Here is an 18,500-nt window from a genome sequence, read left to right on the forward strand (position 1 = left end):
CTGTTTCAGGCAGGAGCACAGGCCGCCTAAATCGAGGTCCTCCAGCAAATCAGAACAGGCCGACCTCCAGTGCTAAGTCAGTGTTTTTATTTAATTTTCATCCCCTGCTACTGCCTTATTTACAGGCGCAAACGGGGCGGCAGCAAGGCGAAAATCGGCCCCATTGAGTTTCTCCCATGTTTCACGGCACAGTGAGAGCCCTTAATTACCCCACTGCCTTATTAGTCCCTTGCAAGTCCTTCATTATCCTACCTGCAAAATTTAAATTTTTGAACTATTGAATAACCTGTACTGAATGGAGGTCCCCCAGTCTGTGCTGAGTTAGCTGAATTCAGCCGCTTGACTGGCATCAGCGCCACGGGCTAGGAAGGGGGCAAACAAAAAAATACACCATGGTTCCGACTCCCGATCATTAATTAGTGACCCCTGCAGGACAGTGCGGACGTGATGCGAAAACAGAATTGGGCTTAACTGAGCTGGTCCTGGTGGTTCAGCAATCTGTCGACACTCACTCTCAAAGAACGAACGAACTTACATTTATATAGCGCCTTTCACAACCTCAGGACGTCCCAAAGCGGTTTACAGCCAATGAAGTACTCTTGAAGTGTAGTCACTGCTGTAACGTAGGAAACGCGGCAGCCAATTGGCGCACAGCAAGGTCCCAAAAACGACGAGATAATGACCAGATAATCTACTTTTTATAAATACTGGCCAGGAAGAACTCCCCTGCTCTTCTTCCAAGTCGCACCACAGGATCTTTTATGTCACCTGAGAGGGCAGACAGGGCATCGGATTAACGTCTCATCTGAAAGACAGCACCTCTGACAGTGTAGCACCCCTCAGTGCTGCACTGAACAGCCAGCCTAGACTTTGTGCTTAAGGCTCAGGAGTGAGGCTTGAACCCACAATCTTTTGACCCAGAGGCGAGAGTGCTACCACTGAGCCACTCTAGGCTCATGTGTGGAAAATGGTCACTTGGGTGGGAAGGACGTTGGCGGCCATGGAATCGTACCTCAGTGCGGGGTCAGCGCCTTCAGGAGAAGCAATGGGGAAAAAAAAACTTCCAGTAAAACATCTACTGAATAGAACAAATTCTTGGGAGAGATCAACGTGTCTCAGCAACAATGCATACCATCCCTCTTCACTTGGCTCTGCGTCCTTCGAGGTAAAGACAAAAATATGTAACAGGATACTGCGGAATATATAAAATATTCCAGAAACAGCCCAACCATTGTATAAACAATCACCTCATGGTTACTTGGGAGTTTTTGTTCTTGGGGAATATTTTCCATATTTCACGGTTTCGCCTCTTATTCCCCCCCACCTCACACATGCTCTTTATTTTATATTTAGTTATGTTACTGATAGTACAGCACAACTGTGTCGGAGCATATTCCCAAATTCTTACAGAATGCCACTCTTCAGACCACACACAAGGTCTAAACATAAGGAGAGCACATTTGGAAACAAAAAATGTAAACCTGGGAGAGAGCTCTCTCCGCATGTGCTCCAAAAACCATAAACGTAAATGTAATTTGTTGAAGGGCGTCTAGAGCTTCCATGAACTCCTACATAAAATTAGTAAATGAATCCAACCCTTTCCCCTCCTGTCAGTTTCCCACAGGGCAGGGGAAGCAGTGAGTCCAGAAACCAAGCACAATCACCAGAACGGTGCCACATGTCTGTATGGTTTGGCTGTGAGTTATTTTAGGTCAAAGCTAAATTATTGCTTATGTTTGGGGAGGATAGTGATGTACGAGTGCAGCGGGGGGAGCGGCGGGGAGGGAAACCTCTCTCGTTTCTGACTGCAACATCTGGTGCCCTGCAACAGACAAGATTTCCAGCTGCTGGGGCAAGTAGACACTTGTACTGCACTGAGATGCTGAATGTTTTAAGTCTGGAGTCCTGCTCTTTATAGCATAGGCACATAGGAACAGGAGAAGGCCATTCAGCCCCTTGAGCCTGTTCTGCCATTCAATTCGATCATGGCTGACCTGTATCTTAACTCCATCTACCCGCCTTGGTTCTGTAACCCTTGAAGTTTACTGCCAATTGGAAAAGGTGCAATTGTTGGCTGTAATCTAATCTAGATTAAAATAAAGTGGAACCTTAACTTAAGTTTGAAATTAAAGCTTGGATTTTGCCATTTTGGCAGTTTGGGCCATGCAGCTGTTCTCGTCATCGCACTCAGATGTTCTATATCGCCTGTGCGCAGCACACAGCATAAAGTTGGGCAGCAGGGTCGTATGCCCCGAATGGAGCCATCCGATTTTCCATCCATTAATTTAAATCGGCAAATACCAGGTGGGCTGTGCTACTAGCGTGCAATCATCCTGCCTGATTGTCCTCGATGTAAAAGAGAGACTTGTATTTACAGAGAGCCATTCCATGACCCCAGGACGTCCCAAAGTGCTTTACAGCCAATGAAGTACTTTTGAGGTGTAGTCACTGTTGTAATGTGGGGAACAGGCTATTAGCATTCAGTAGCTCTTCACTCCACCACCCCAACATTCAGGCAGACAGAGAAACCTTGTAAAGAAACCAGACATTTGCCCTGCAAGATTGTTTTTGTTATGGAGCATGTGCGTCTTACAAAAACATTTACAGGGAAAGTGTCCCAGAATGTTCGACCTATTAATATATTAAAAATTTTACATCTGTACACATGTCCTGTGAACATTTTTGCCTTTATAAATTCCTATTTCCACATTTACAGGTTGTAATGGTACCATCCACCCTGCTTTCCCCACCCCCCCCCCCCCCGCCCCCATGGAGGTGTTGCAGCACCACTACTGGCAGGAGGATATAATTACAGCGTGACTAGTTTACATAGCCAGTTTCCATTCTAATTTGTTTACATAAGGGAGCCAATTTTCATCCCTGTTTTTGGGCAAGAGCAGGTCAGGTCATTAGTGCACTGAAAACCATGATGCAGGCGCATTCCCACTGCCAGCCACCACCATTTTGATGGGCCCTTGAGATAGACAACCCAGGTGGGCACCTGAAACAGGCAGGAGTGTCATTGCAGTATGCAAATTAGGATTCTGTGACGTAAATAGGACTCCCAAAGCCATTTTTGAGTGAAATAGAGAGAGGAACGCACAGTGCTGGTCCCGCCCAGCTGTACTGGAAATGGCCATTTCCAGCGCTTTTTAAAGGGGCATTCACCTGCAAGTACTCACACATTGGAAGCTGTTTAGAAAAAAAAATGATTGATCTATATAGATTTTTTTGACTTAGAAATGGCTGAATTTCTGTTTGAAGTTCCTTCACAACCTTCAGGAAGCTCAGGGAGGTACTAGCTACTGCAGAACATGGGCGTTGTCTTGGGTCACTCCATTCTTGTTGGAGAACGAGGAGCAGCAACAACATGCGGGGGAACCTCAGGGAACTGCAGTTGGGGCTACAAAGAGCTCACAAAGGAGGAGGGCTACCTACAGGCGTCCGCACCCTGCCCATGGGCATCCTTACCCTGCCCACGGGCGTCCTTACTGGCCGCTGCCCATAGGCGTCGTTACCCTGCCCATAGGCATCCTTACCCTGCCCATAGGGTCGATAGACCCAAAGTCCTACCTCCAGTTTACTGAGGAGCAGTGCATTAGGAGGCTGTGCTTCTCCAGAGAGGCTGTCACAGACCTGTGCAGCTTCTTATAGCAAGCCTTGCAATGCTTTGGCACAGTTGGCAATGAATTGCCTGTGGCAATAAAAGTCACTACAGCCCTCAGTTTTTTACACCTTGGGCGCTTTCCAGGCTGCAGCAGATGACATAAGTAATGTTAGTCAGACTGCAGTCCATGCCTGCATCAAGCAGGTCACTGACACCCTCTTCGTAAAGGACAACCAGTATATCATGTTCCTCATGGACACCTGGAACCAGTAGGAAAGGGCTGTAGGTTTTGCAAATATAGCAGGCTACCCCCCCCCCCACCCCCCAAGTACAGGGAGTGATTGACTGCACCCATATAGCCATCAGGGCACCTGCCATTGAGCAAGTAGCCTTCATGAACTGTAAATGCTTCCACTCCCTTAATGTTCAGCTGGTGAATGATCACCACCAGTGCTTCATGCAGGACTGTGCCCACTTTCCTCGAAGCTGCCATGCTGCCTTCGTCCTCCATCTCTACCCTCCCCCACCCTTTGACCCAGCACAACAAGTCGGAGGCTGGCTGCTTGGGGACAAGGCCCATCCACCTTACACCTGGCTCCCGATACCTCTCCACCAAAACCCATGTTCGCCAGCCGGACCGCAGTACAACCTGAGCCATGGATCCACGCTAGCCATCCTTGCTCCCCTTCTAAGAGGTGCAAGCTCGCTTTAAATGCACATCAGGCCTGCTGGAAATCACCCTGCCACCCCCTTCCCCCCTCCAAACCGGGAGCTGACCACTAGCACTGGAAATGCGCAAGCAGCTCACCAATAGAATGTCAATGAAGCCCGACCATCAAAATGGTTCGGGCTTCTCGCTGACGTCGGGTGGAGCTCCTGATTGCTCCGCCCACCATCCACCCGATGTCAAAAGCGCAAATAAATCCCAAGAAGTTATAATGGAAAGAAAAATAAGGACAGAATGTACGACTGTAAAATGGCAACTGGATTACATCTGCACACCTGGTCCAATTATCTCCGCCTTCTAACCTTACCTCACTGGAAGACTACATTTAGTCTCAACTTGCCATCTGCAATGTCTGGGAGATCAATTGGTGTCTTACTAAAAATATAAAAGCTGGGGAAGGGGGGGCTGGGGAATATAAACTTTGAAGATTAGAATGTTAATGAAATACAGGTTGAATCATGTATGGTTGCTAATATAATGCCAAATTGCAATGGAAATCTGTATCTACAGTCTGTCCAGGGCTCCTCTTACATTCCAGAATGTGACACATCTATTGTTAAGAATGTTGTGTATTCATATTTATATTCTGCTGCATTTAAGAGTTGAGAATAAGTATTTAAATTTGGCATTTAAGTAAGCACTGCTAAATTCTTAAACTTTGTTCTTTATACTTTGCTATGTATTTCTGGAATCTTCTGGCATTCATTAGTACACTATTTAAAAACAAAAACAAAAGCAATGGTTTCAAATGATTTGGCAATGTACAGCATCCCTCCCTTGATAAGCGTCTAAGCCTGAGGGTTGTGCTCACATAGTTCTTACTAACTCCCTCTCTTTGTCCAGACAGGGCAGGACAGCTCAGACTTGCACTCTGCACTCAACTCCAGCTTGATGTCAAAGAAAAAGGAACTAGCGAAACAGATCCTGTCAGATATCGCCACAGAGCGAGTGCCAAGGAGTGAAACTGTGGGCAAGAGGCAATCAGTGAAACTTGAACTGAGGAGGAATCCTGGGGGCAGTCCCACCCATCAGACTGGTACCAGGACTGAGGACAAGACCCCTGTAGTACGTATCCTTTGAGGATGATGAATTGTTGGGAGAACTAGAGGGAGTGACGCACAGTAAGCTGGCCGTCAGCACAATGGGCTTGGATTGACATTCAAAATTAAAACACAAAAATCACGTTTCCACAAACATAAGAGACTTTGAGGCAATATATTTCTGTGCCATGATAATTTGACATAAAACATGAGAGAGGAAGTATCCGTATAACGAGATGCTGATTCCGTTTATAGAAACTTCTTCAGTTAGTCCTTAAATCCTTCATCACGGCAGTCCCCATGTTTCTGAACTAATAGGTTGTACCACAGCGAAAGTTATGCTTTCACTTATTTCGCAAATAACACACACCATTTTACAATTCAACTGCTCTGTTGGTCGACCTGTCCCTCCTGGGAGGTGGTTTGGATTGGGGGGGTAGGCAGGTTGTGCAAAAGGAAAAGAAAGAAACTTGCTTTTATATAGTGGCTTTTACAACCTCTGAACATCTCAAAGTGCTTTACAGCCAATGCAGTACTTTTGGAGTGTAGTCACTGTTGTAATGCAAGAAATGCGGCAGCCAAATGCGCACATCAAGGTCCCACAAACAGCAATGAAATAAATGACCAGATCATCTGTTTTAGGTGCTGGTTGAGGGATCAATGTTGGCCAGGACATCGGAGAGAACGCCCCTGCTCTTCTTTAAATATTGTTATTGGATCTTTTACGTCCACCCAAGAGGACAGACGGGGCCTCGGTTTAACATCTCATCCAAAAGACGGCACCTCTGACGGTGCAGCATTCCCTCAGCACTGTAGTCACTAGGAACAGTCTCAAGACTACTTAATATTCCCCAAGTTCTAGGTGGAGGCCAAATATCACTTATTCCGATCAGGTTATGTCCCCTAGATGCTTTAGCTAAACGTTTATTGTGGAGAGGACTGCACTTCACTACAGTGAGATGATGAACTATCTTGCAGCCAGCACTGAAAGCTGTATTTCCCTGGGATGCCCTTGCTCTCCAGTAAGTAGGCCCAGCAAGTAGTGGGCTGGGTCGCCTGGAACTGAGAAGCTGGTTTGCTCCTTGTAGTCTCCGAGGCCACAATAGCTGAAAGCTGGGGTATGGCCAGAATAGGCTAATTATTTTGATAGCACGGACTAATTAAAGGTGAGGCAGAGTCTAACAGCATGTCAGGTTGCCGAATAGGGCTTCTCAGCAATAGCAAGCCACAATGCAGGAATGCTCCAGCATACTTACAGATACCGGATTATCCAGGCGGTGAATGCATCATTTCCCATACAAACCACCTTGGCTTTTGTCTCCATTACAACGAACACCATAACTTTGTAAGTCGCCCTGTATAGGGTTGCCAACTCAGGTTGAACATATTCCTGAAGGTTTCATCACATGACCTCCAACGCCCCACCCCCACACTCCTGCCATTGGTTGACCAACATGTCCATACTCGCGACGCACCACTTTCCTGCGACCAATTGGAGAGTGAACAGACTCTTCATTACCCGATTGGATGATTCTTGGCTGTCAGTCAAACAGCCTTTTTTCCCCATGGCCAATATTTTTATAACTAATGAACAAAAGTGTTCAAAGAAATTTTTTTTTAAGACAACAGTTTTTTTTAAATGTGCCTATGATTTGTCTTCTGGGTTGCTCGTAGCAGGGTCCTGGAGATGAGTTTTTAATTCCTGGAGACTCCAGGACAACCCTGGAGGGTTGGCAACTCTACCCCTCTATGTGATACAAGGTCACGTAGGAAAAACATCCATATTGACAGCAGTGATTAGTAATTAAAAACTGGCAGTAACAGAGCAAGCAAACTCCCAACCGCAACAACAACAACAACTTGTATTTATATAGCGCCTTTAACGTACTAAAACGTCCCAAGGTGCTTCACAAGAGTGTTATCAAATAAAATTTGACACCGAGCCACATAAGGAGATATTAGGACAGGTGACCAAAAGCTTGGCCAAAGAGGTAGGTTTTAAGGAGCGTCTTAAAAGGAGGAGAGAGGTGTAGAGAGGCGCAGAGGTTTGGGAGGGAATTCCAGAGCTTAGGACTTAGGTAGCTGAAGGCAGAGCCACCAATTAAAATTGGGGTTGCTCAAGAGGCAGGAATTGGAAGAGTGCAGAGATCTCGGAGGGTTGTAGGGCTGGAGGAGGTTAGAGAGAGAGGGAGGGGCGAGGCCATGGAAGGAACTGAAAACAAGGATGAGAATTTTAAAATCGAGGCGTTCCCAGACCGGGAGCCAATGTAGGTCAGCAAGCACAGGGATGATGGGAGAATGGGACTTGGTGCAAGTTAGCATACGGGCAGAAGAGTTTTGGATGAACTCAAGTTTATGGCTGGTGGAAGATGGGAGGCCAGCCAGGAGAGCATTGGAATAGTGAAGTCTATGGATGAGGGTTTCAGCAGCAGATGAGTTGAGGCAGGGGCGGAGACGGGCGGTGTTACAGAGGTGGAAGTGGACGGTCATGGTGATGGAGCGGATATGTGGTCAGAGGCTCATCTCAGGGTCAAATAGGACGCCAAGGTTGCGAACAGTCTGGTTCAGCCTCAGACAGTGGCCAGGGAGAGGGATGGGGGATGGAGTCAATGGCGAGGGAACGGAGTTTGTGGCGATACTCAAACGGAAAGGCTTGAAAGCAAGAAAAAATGGGAATCTGTATACAATATAAATAATATAAACAAGCTTGGAACTGTATTCAAGGCTGCAACACATGAGGTTTTAAAGTATGCTTATAAGTATTATCCAATTCCCTTGATCATGTTGCTGCCTTACAACAAATACGTCAGTCTATTATTTTCTATTTAACCACAGAATGCATTGTATTGGAATCGTTGAAATGATTGCCCAGCAACAAACATGGTCATATAATATGTTAAAGTCTTGCATGTAAAGCTGTTAAGATACAAACCTCTGGGTTTAATTGGAAGTGCGCACGTATACTATTTGTGGAATGTGTGTTACACAATGTCAAAGGCAGTCTTGAATACATAAATGACGTGCAATTGGTCACATCTGTGCAAAGTTCTTCCATGCATGTTTTCCTCGGCATTCTTTAAACCACTGCTTGAAAGTATTTTATCAAGCTGTGCCTGCTTAAACATGATGACCCATTAACCACTGAACCAACTCAAAGTTAAACAAAATATGAAGAAAAGAAAGAGAACCTAAATGACCCTCCAGTTTCATTTTGTAAGATGCATCAGGAGTTTTGCAGATGTTTGGAAGGGAACGGCTTGGAAAGATTTTTTTTTTAAAAATAGAAAGTTTTTGTGGGTTCTTCAAACTCACCTGGTGATAGAGAGGATCCCCAATTTCTCCAACAATCTAGTGGAGGCAAGTGGGAACATTCCCAAGTTCCCCAGCAGTTTAATGGAGAGGGGGAAATATCTAACTTCAAGTGGCCTACTGGAGGGAATGCATCCCAAGATACCTGGTCATGTAGTCGGGAGAGGAGGGGGGTGCGGGGATGGATCTGAATCATCTGGCAGTTTAGGTTTCTCACTGCATGTGCTCGGACCTTTTTGGGGCTCTTTTTCTTTTATAGCTGTACTTTTGGTGGTCAAAGTATGAAGCCCAAATTGTTCCAATTCCTTATTCCTAGTAAATAGGCCTTTTGAGCTTTTAGTCCACAGCGTTCATTGCTACTGTACAACAGCCAATGTGATAAACACTTTTAGTAGCAGGCAAGATGGAACACTAAATGCACTAAACCCTGGGGGAGATTTTAACTCCCTCCTCCTGGTGGAAACGGGACGATAACGGAGTTAAAATGGAGGTGGTGGACTTGCCACCCAGTCCAACTCTGCCGTCATTTTTCCCGGGACCTTCCACTGGGTGGCCGAGGAGCCTGCATGAACCAGGCAGGAGCCTCATTTAATTTCTGCAAATCGGCGACTTACAACACACATAGGATCCCAAAGCCATTTTAACCACCTCCCGGGCGGAGAGTGAGTCATGGTGTCTCCTAGCGGTACAGCAGAAGAGGCCCAAACTGGTAAGTTTTAAAATTATTTTTGTGGGGCCAGAAGGAGCTCTTCCAGGCTCCACAAGAATACATTGCCGTCTTGGGTCTTCCCGGCTCCTCCCAGACCCCCCACCCCAAGATCACAGCCCTTCTCCCAGGCCTACCATCCTGCTAGCCTCCAGGCCACCCCATATTGCACCAGCCCGGAGACAGCAAGCAGCAGAGGGGCATCCATTTGACATCTGCAGTTTTCCAGCGGCATTATAATGAGGCCCTGTCCATTTTAAAGGCCGGTCCTCCTGCTGACACTAATATCTACCCTTTTACGTTATCATTTGAAAGGTCACAAGTTCTATGTGGATGAAGAACGACGTTCAGCCCATTTGATACCATCTTTCCAGAATACCATTCCTACTATCATACAACTTTAAAATCAGAAAAAGAAAGCATATATTCACCTACTGCCCCTCTTTTTTTGGACAAGCCTAAATAATGCTAGTACTGATATTCAGAATATGCTCAGTTCTTACAGGCCTATTACTGCTTCAATAGCACTGTGTACTTATCTGTTTTGTTACAATATGGACGCTCAGACTAGATTGATGGAACTGGCTGATAGAGGCCTGGTGCTGGTGCCCTCAATACTGGTACATCCCATTCAGTCCAATGTGGCTCTTAACATCAGGATTTTATAAAGTATAATTACTCTTAGGTGGACGTAAAAGATCCCACGGCACTATTTCAAAGAAGAGCAGGGGAGTTCTTCCCGGTGTCCCGGCCAATATTTATCCCTCAACCAACACCTAAAACAGATCATCTGGTCATTATCACATTGCTGTTTGCAGGAGCTTGCTGTGCGCAAAATTGGCTGCCGCGTTTTCTACATTACAACAGTGACTACGTTCCAAAAGTACTTCATTGGCTGTAAAGCACTTTGGGACGTCCTGAGGTTGTGAAAGGCACGATATAGATGCAAATCTTTCTTTCTTTTCTCTAATTGACAGAAGAAATCACTTGGCTTCCCATTATGTGCCAATGATTTAAGTATTCAAAGAGTTACTATCAACTAAATGAGAAGTTTAACATTGTTGATCTTCCATTATCCTCCACTTTCATCCATAGACATTGAGATGGAACCTTCCAACTTACAAGTACTTTTTGTGGATAGGCTACTCCTCCACTTGGGTCCTTCAGAATGGGTTTCCCACTTTTCAGGCAGCAGCCTGATTGTTTTCACCCATCAATATATGTTCTTATTTTTAAATTAAGAAATATAAATGATGATCCAAGGGCCATAATGCAGGACATAATAAGGTTGAAAACACTAGGAATAAATGAAGAAGTTGTGGCAAGGTGACACTAAGCTTGGGAGGAAGGGGAGATTTAAGGAGGTGCACCACCATTTATCAGACCCTGGGAAAGATTGAAAGACAATGGGATATGTCTTGATTTCAACACAGTGAGGAGGCAGGAAGGAGAAAGGGCGTTGGAGCTATGGGCATTCTGTAAATAAGTGTCGACACTCCTGGGTAATGGATCGAGAGAAGTTGGGAATTTTACAGTTTTATTCATGAATTTAGGAGTAATAGGCGCTAATTGTTGCATCAATTGCAAAGGTTAAAAACCATTCAGCTAAGCCTTAAATGAAAGTCCAAGTTAACTGTAACAGAATGACTACACAATGTTTGGAAATGTAAAATTATGTATTAAACAAAACTTACACCTCGGACCCAAAGGATTAATATTGGTTTCCTTTGACTTTCCAGGGTATTCTCTCCCAAATAAGGATGACCTCAAGACGGTGAAGCCTCTGTTATTGGTCTTCAAAGTCGCACTGCAGTTTTTAGTGTTAATAAAGCACTGTACAAGCTTCTGCAATATAGGGATCATTTTCATCCTGTACACTCTCTGAACTAAAGCAATCATATTACACCTATATTTTTCTAGAAATGATTACGTTTGGACGTAGTTCTGCCAGCTGTTCGCAATAGACGGGGGAGGCAACTGCAAATACTTCACTCAGGGGAAGGAGAGCTCCATCCTTCCACTATCACTGCGTGCACTGAACTAAAGATGGAGCCTGTGAAAATTTTAACTGAGCCTGGGAGTATCAGGATGCTCTTAAAGCTGCACCATTACTTTTGAGGGAAGAGAAACGGGCTAGGAAATCCAGACGAATGCAGTAGAGGCAAGAGTTCAAGGCCAATTCAATCATCCAGTGGTGACTTCCCTAGGCGAAAGTTGTACAAATATGCATATTTGATTTTCAAGAAGAAAAAGGATAAGGCCCCAATAAGTATTGACTACCCAGTGTAGAGTGTAATTCAGTGTGCTGAATAAGCAACCAGTATGTATATAATTGTTCTTTGTACTCGGTGAAAGTTTTCTTTTAAAAAAAAATGTAAAAAGAAATTAAAAAAAGAAAAAAGGGGGCGGTTGATAAACCAGAATATGCAAGAGTACCACAGTCACCAGTTCGCAGTATGTACATTATGGGAGGACGTTAGAATGGTCTCTGGGGGTTAAAGACAAAAGGATTCTTGAGAGTATCAGGATATTCAGCTATTCTACTCTATTCATAACATCCTTAACATTTATGTTTCTTTGCATGTCAGAGGCCATTCTAACTTTTGTTTTTTATGTCATATATACAGTGACCAGGAAGCACCACAAGAACTCTTAGTGCAATTAAAAGCTTTGTGTTCATTAAATCTGAGGTAAAGATAAATGATTGACCGTTAACTTTCTCCCCTCAGACATTCCATAGTGAATATTGAGACCAGCTGGATTAACCGCAATGGTCTTTTCCGGTCTTGTACATTCCTATATTCCTATAACAAACACCTCCCTTCACCCCCCGCCCCCCCCAGGAGAAGGGACAAGGGGTAGCACATAATTAACCTTAACCTCAGTAGACTGCACACTAAGTGCTCATAATTGAAGGGCATTTAGTGGCAGCACAACTCCCTGAGAATGAGAAAACAGGTTTTAATTACCAGAGCAACACTGAGCAACGTAGCATAGATAACATGTCTACCCCAGTGCTCAGCACCAGGCAGGGTTGAATGGCAAGTACATTAGAGCTCTGATAAATCGTCTGTAGAACTCACATCTTTTTTTTCCATAATTGAATTTATTTACTGCCCCCAATGTTAAACAGCCATTGTTACACCCGCCACCACATTTTCTCCTTCAGCAAGAAGGAGGCATGGTCTAGACTTCAAATGTCTCCACATTCCTCATTAGTGCCACACCAGTCTACAATTAACCAGCCAGAGATTTACGCTTGTGGGACGGACTATACAGCTTATCTCCGAGATGAAAAATTTGCTGTATATTCAAGACCTTTAGGTCCGAAGGTTAACGGCACTAACCCAGAAACAGGGCCCTGAATCTCTCCAAAGAGCAGCTACATCTGATTTGCATCCATTTGTGAGAGGCACACTTGTCCCATTGGCTGTAGTGCTGCTGTGAATTTGAACGTTGCATCAATTGTAAATTAGGATGTGGTACCCTAAGCAGGTCATTGCAGACATTGTTACTGCACATAACTGATCTCATAAATGCATCTTTCTGATCCCATTGTTCCTTGGGCAAATAGCACTTGTGCTGAAAAGCCATCTGGAAAATCATGCTGTGTCTATAAAAGGAGTCACGATAAATCAGCCAATGAATTTCTTAAAAGGGTCACTTTCATCCATAACAAAAGGAATACATACTCACTTTTAGTCCAGATAAAACTTTTGCCGCAGACAGAAGACACATCATAGCTACACTGTACTGGCATATTCAAAATATTGGCTTTTGTGGCATTTGCCTCTTCAAAACCATGTCCATCTCGGGCATAGACCCAAGTATCATAACATAATCTCTCCACACTGTGTACTGACAGGGAAGTGATGGCAACTTTTTTTTGTTTCATGTAAAGATCATGATCAAGGTAACATGCAGTTTATGTTCCAGTTGATGACTTTTAACCATTGGAGGAACACGGACATATCTGACCAGAAAGGCTCAAAAATATTAAGTGGTTTTGTTTTTTGAAACCTTGCAGTTTAAAAGCAGCACAAATTGTCACTGTCGTACGTTCAGTGGGGCATTTGGTCTTCCAATTGTCATTAGTATCCCTTTAATGATAATTGATGTTACCGTTAATTAATGTCCAAGTACAAAAGAAAATATCTGGTGAAAGTTCTGCAATTTTAACAAAAATGGTGCAATATTTGGTTTTAAAAATGCACCTTAATACTGGTGCAACCATTAGGCTGATATTTTCAGAGGTGTTTTAAAACAATTATCTTCCCGGACCGGTGCCATGTTAGCTTGTTTCAGCCGGGACAGCAGCTGGGATGCTAGAAATGGCCTCTGCATAATTGGGCTAGGGAGGTGGGAAGTGGGGAAAAGAAAATAAATAAATCAGCCAGAGTTCCAGCTCTCATTTGCTACCCAGTGACTCCTGCTGGAAAGTGCCTGTGTGTGTGTGGACACCCAGTGAGGGTAGCATCAATAGCCTTGCTGTTTTACACTCCTACAAGCAAGAATGGTCTACTGGGTGAGGCCCTGGAGTGCTGGCAGCATCTATAGAACCTGTGCCCCATTTAGAATCAGCAACTTCAGGAGAGGAGTGGAGAAAAAAATGGCAACAGAAGAAAGTTCTGAAAGATTTTTAAATGTCCTGAGTTTTTCCCTCTTGACAATTGAAAGTTTAAGATTTGATTTTGAGGCCGTCTTCTGGAGGTGTTATATCTGAGTACATTTTTCTTCTATAAATGATTACTAATAGGTCAGAAAGTGTAAAAAAAAACAAGAACCAGCATTTGACATTGACTCATATCTTATTAAAAATTTCCCCGCAGTAATAGCTCCAAAATTAAAATAGCCATTACCACCTCAGTGAGGAGATTCTTGGACAGGTTCAGTTTCTGGGGCAGCCAAGAACGACGGTTATAAAAATGTCAGCTGCAAATATACTGGGTCCCACATTGCATAAGTTCCTACTACAGCATAAACTTTAACAACTTGGAGTTTGTGAAATTGTAAGATTAACTTGCGTTGCAGGTGATATCTGTCCTGTATAACCGATATCATGCACATCCTCTGATTGCCACCCAATGACTCCTGCTAGAAAATATAGCCATCTGGGCGTTGGCCAGGGACGAGATTGGGCTTGGTTATAATGCCCTCTACAGTCAAATAGCCTATGGAGACTCACTGTCGAGGTTCATGTGAAACTTAACCAATTGGATGAAGTTCTGGAGGACGACTGGCAACCTTAGGAACATACCTTAGCATGACTGAGCACCTTCAGGATAGGCGGGGAGAAATTGGAAAGGGTGGGGGTGAGGGTAAAAAGAAAAGATCCTGTTCTAAAAGTGAGTATTATTACGCTTCTGTATTTATGGAACATATTGTGTAATTATACTTCATTATTTCTATGCCTATAGCATCGAAATATGGTATCTGTGGACATTGGGCAAGAACAGGATCGGACTGGCTGTGATGCCCTCTATGGTCAAATAGCCTGCTTGCGCATTCACCACCTTGGCTTGTGCATGATAAGCGTATTGCTAACCTAATCTTAGTTATCAGCGCCTGGCCCATGGTTTCAGATTATGCCCAGCTCTGATGCTGGCAGCTTCTACCACTAAATGCCCACTTGTGGATAGAAGCTGGTTTTAACCAGAGGCGGCTAGGCCTAATTATCATAGAATCTCACGGCACAGAAGGAGGCCACTCGGCCCATCATGCCTGTGCCGACTCCCCTGCTTGTTCTTTCCCCATAGCCCTGCAAATTATTCCTTATGATTATTCCAATGATTTTGATGGCACCAAAAAACGCAGACATGTCGAAGGATCATATATTTAATGTTGGTCGAAGGAAGAAAGAAAAATAAATCTAGAAGTAATTCCTTCCAAAAGAAATGTGAGGTAATACTACCAGTGTACTGCTTCTGAGTAATGATTCTAACCCATGGTCCGCTGTTTTAAGCTGGCATGGCCCACAAGATTGGCCTACTTAACGGTAACAGTGAAGTACTGATTACAATCAAAACCTATGTTTCAGCAAACCGTACACCATTAAAGAGCTTCCTGGCCAACATGAACTGCCTCAAATTTTTTGCACATTAAAAACAGTCAACAATCTCCTTATCAACAACTATATCATAAATCGATGTAAATGTGCAATATACTGTATACTGAAACCCACCTAGAATTCTCGACAATTTTATTTTACAAAAAAACAATCAAGTGCCAAAAACAAGAAGAATTGGAAAGGGAGATCTTTTTGTCGATCTAACAGGTATTGCTTGAAGGCTGGGGTACCTGCTTCTGATTTTCCGCCCATTCACCTCAATGAACGGGAAACGTAGGCTGAAATGTCAAAATTAAATCTACACTACATGACCGCTATTTTCTTAACTTTGCCATAATATTCACAGTATTTACATCAACCTAAAAAATGTCGGTAGATGTGCATCAGCCATCTTGTTTCATTGGTTTGTCAAATTAACTTTGTGCCATACAAACCTAATTTTTCTTTTTTTTAAAAAAAAAGGATATGTACAGATGACTTCAGAAGATGGCCTTGTTTTAAAGGACATGTCTATAGATTTGATCTTTGATACTACTGAATGGGACTTAGCATTTGTATTGGGCATGCTCAACAGACCTCAGTGCATCATGAGTAATTTCTTACTTACCCGTTAAGTTGTTGCTAAAGAAAGAAAGAGACACGCTCTTTAAGGATTCTGTCTACATGTTTGTCTTATATAGGATACTGCACTTGATGGCAAGGCGGGCTTCAGAGAGTTTTTGGCGTGTCGCAGGAGTGTAAGAGGCTAAATAAAAGTGGATACTAGTCCACTGGAAAGTAGAACATATATTAACATTGAACTGCATAGCTCACAAACATGAGACATCTTGTCTTTCACCAACCCACTGCTCACGGATCATTTCTCCAATTCAACCCACATTTTTGAAATCCAGCGTGGAAGCAATCCTCCCATCCTACTCTTCTCTGTATCTACACTGTTGATATCAAGAATCCTTCACAATGTCTTCTGCTCTTAGCTCATTCCTTCTCATGACCTCAAAACTGTGAAACGTCATACATCCCTCAGTCTTCCCTTCTGCCTACAATCTACAGGCTTTTAAAACCAAAGCTCGGTATCATTTAATGACCACTTCCTGATTTGTCCCACCTTCTCTCCTGTACTTTTCAATCTTGCTGGTGTCCTGAACTTAGCCCCTTCTCCCAGGTTTCTCAAATTAAGCATATACGGTTAGATTCAGCGCTCCCAGTGGGGAGCTGTGCTCAAAAGGTACCGTATGTCGGAGAACCGGTACTACAGCATTGTAGCCTTACCTTTGACCCACGTTCCCTTCGAGCATGGCCTTCCCGATGACTGGATTTGTCCTATAGTGATGACGCAGTGCCATTGGTGCAATATTCTGTTTAATGAATATTTGGAGCTGGGTCTAAGAACGTTCTGGAATGTGGCGCATGATTCAGCCATAATTCACTCAAGTGTGTTATTCACTCTGCACGCAACCCCAGTGGTTGATCAAGCCATGAAAAGCGAAACACGCTCACTCCTGTAGAACAAAACTTGCACAACTGTTCTTTCCTATGAACAGCATCTAAAATGTCATATAAAATGTATCATGATATATTGAAAAGATATTTTAAAATGAGATTATGATAATTTTGAATAGCATTACAGCCTTAATTCACACTGGCCCTGAAATTACACTTAGAATGTGCTCGTCTGCAATTCCTCTTTCTGCTATTTTAGCTAGGGCATTAATCCGTTCATTTTAAACAGATTAACTCCTCCACTATAATGACAGACAGAGGAATTTCTGACATGGTGTAATTTCAGAGCCATCATAGACTGGTACAGCAGTGACATCACATTAAGCAACGCTGGTGCCTGTTCATTGCATAGACGCACATAGCCAGGGATTGGCTTGATGTAAAAGATTTTTTTTTAAAAAGCAGCAATTTTAATAGTTTAAAAAAACAAGACCGTAAATGTAACAAAAAGATGTGTAACAAAGTAGTTTCAATAACATTATTTATTTGGGAAAATGCATTCTATGTATTTTAAATAGCTTGCAATATCATACTGTACTGGTCTATTCACCAAGTGACTGCAAGAGACTTCAGGTCAGAAGCGGAAAGCAGCTTACATTTAGTGTCCAACGCATGTTTACCTGGTTTGCTCCTTCTGTGGAGTTTTCTGCATGTATTTCTCCTGACTTTAAACTGTCCACTGCACAATTAAAAAAAATATATTAATCATAAGGCATTTGGTGGCGATGTGGTTGTCTTTCTAGTTTAACAACAACTCCTGCAATGAGGGTAATGCAGTTGATACATGCTGGAGTTCCAATGTATTTTGCCACAGGGTGATGGAATGATTCTCAACATAACTGTTCATGGTCTCAGTTGTTGCTTCTTTGGGAGGCAACTGCCGCAGGGAGAAAGGAAGAATCAGTCTTGACAGCCAATTCCTTCAGGGTGCTGTCACGTACCTGCTGGTTATAGTATTGGCAGAGGCATGGCAAAGTTCTCCTGCTAATTCTTTCTACCCAAGGGAGGAGCGGGACTTGGGGAATTTTTTATTGCGGGGGTGGGGGGGTGTGCGGAGGGAAAAGATCAAAGTAAAATAAATCCGTACAAAAATAAAAACATTCCCAAGGGTATTACGCTGCTAATCCTCTGATTCGGAAGATACCTTCCAGATCAGAGCACTTCTTCTGGAGAAGAGTGAGCTTTTAGCAAGAACCTGCAATCACTCAGCATCTCATGAATTAAAACTGAGATGAGTTGGCATTTCTCCAAATAACAAGAGCGAGTAATGGTCCTGCGGCAACAGAAGCCTCCAGAATTTGACAAAATATTTTTCTTCTTCAATAAGAATTAAAGAAAAACAGATCAATAATATAAAAAGACAGATCAATAATATCAAAACACATAAAACGGTGGAAATACGCAGCAGCTCCACCAGAGAATGATGGTTACACTGAAATATTAACTCTTCAGTCCTAATGAAGGGTCCCACCCAAAAGATTAATCTCTCTTTCAGTCACTGACTGACCACCTGTGCACTTCAAGCATTTTGTGTTTCTACT

At 43.5% G+C, this 18,500-nt stretch overlaps 1 protein-coding gene across 1 annotated transcript in view; it reads left to right on the plus strand.

The window, feature by feature from the left end:
* luzp1 (leucine zipper protein 1) overlaps positions 1 to 17,670 on the plus strand; it is a 30,588-nt gene extending 12,918 nt beyond the window's left edge. The window contains exons 2-3 of the mRNA XM_068006747.1: positions 5,178 to 5,399; positions 11,129 to 17,670. Of these exons, the coding sequence (XP_067862848.1) occupies positions 5,178 to 5,399; positions 11,129 to 11,167 (261 nt within the window). The 3' untranslated portion in view covers positions 11,168 to 17,670. The remainder of the gene's footprint in view (positions 1 to 5,177; positions 5,400 to 11,128) is intronic.
* The last annotated feature ends 830 nt before the right edge of the window (positions 17,671 to 18,500 follow it).

Source organism: Heptranchias perlo, chromosome 26 (assembly GCF_035084215.1).
Source record: "Heptranchias perlo isolate sHepPer1 chromosome 26, sHepPer1.hap1, whole genome shotgun sequence".
NCBI classification, from domain to species: Eukaryota; Metazoa; Chordata; class Chondrichthyes; order Hexanchiformes; family Hexanchidae; genus Heptranchias; species Heptranchias perlo.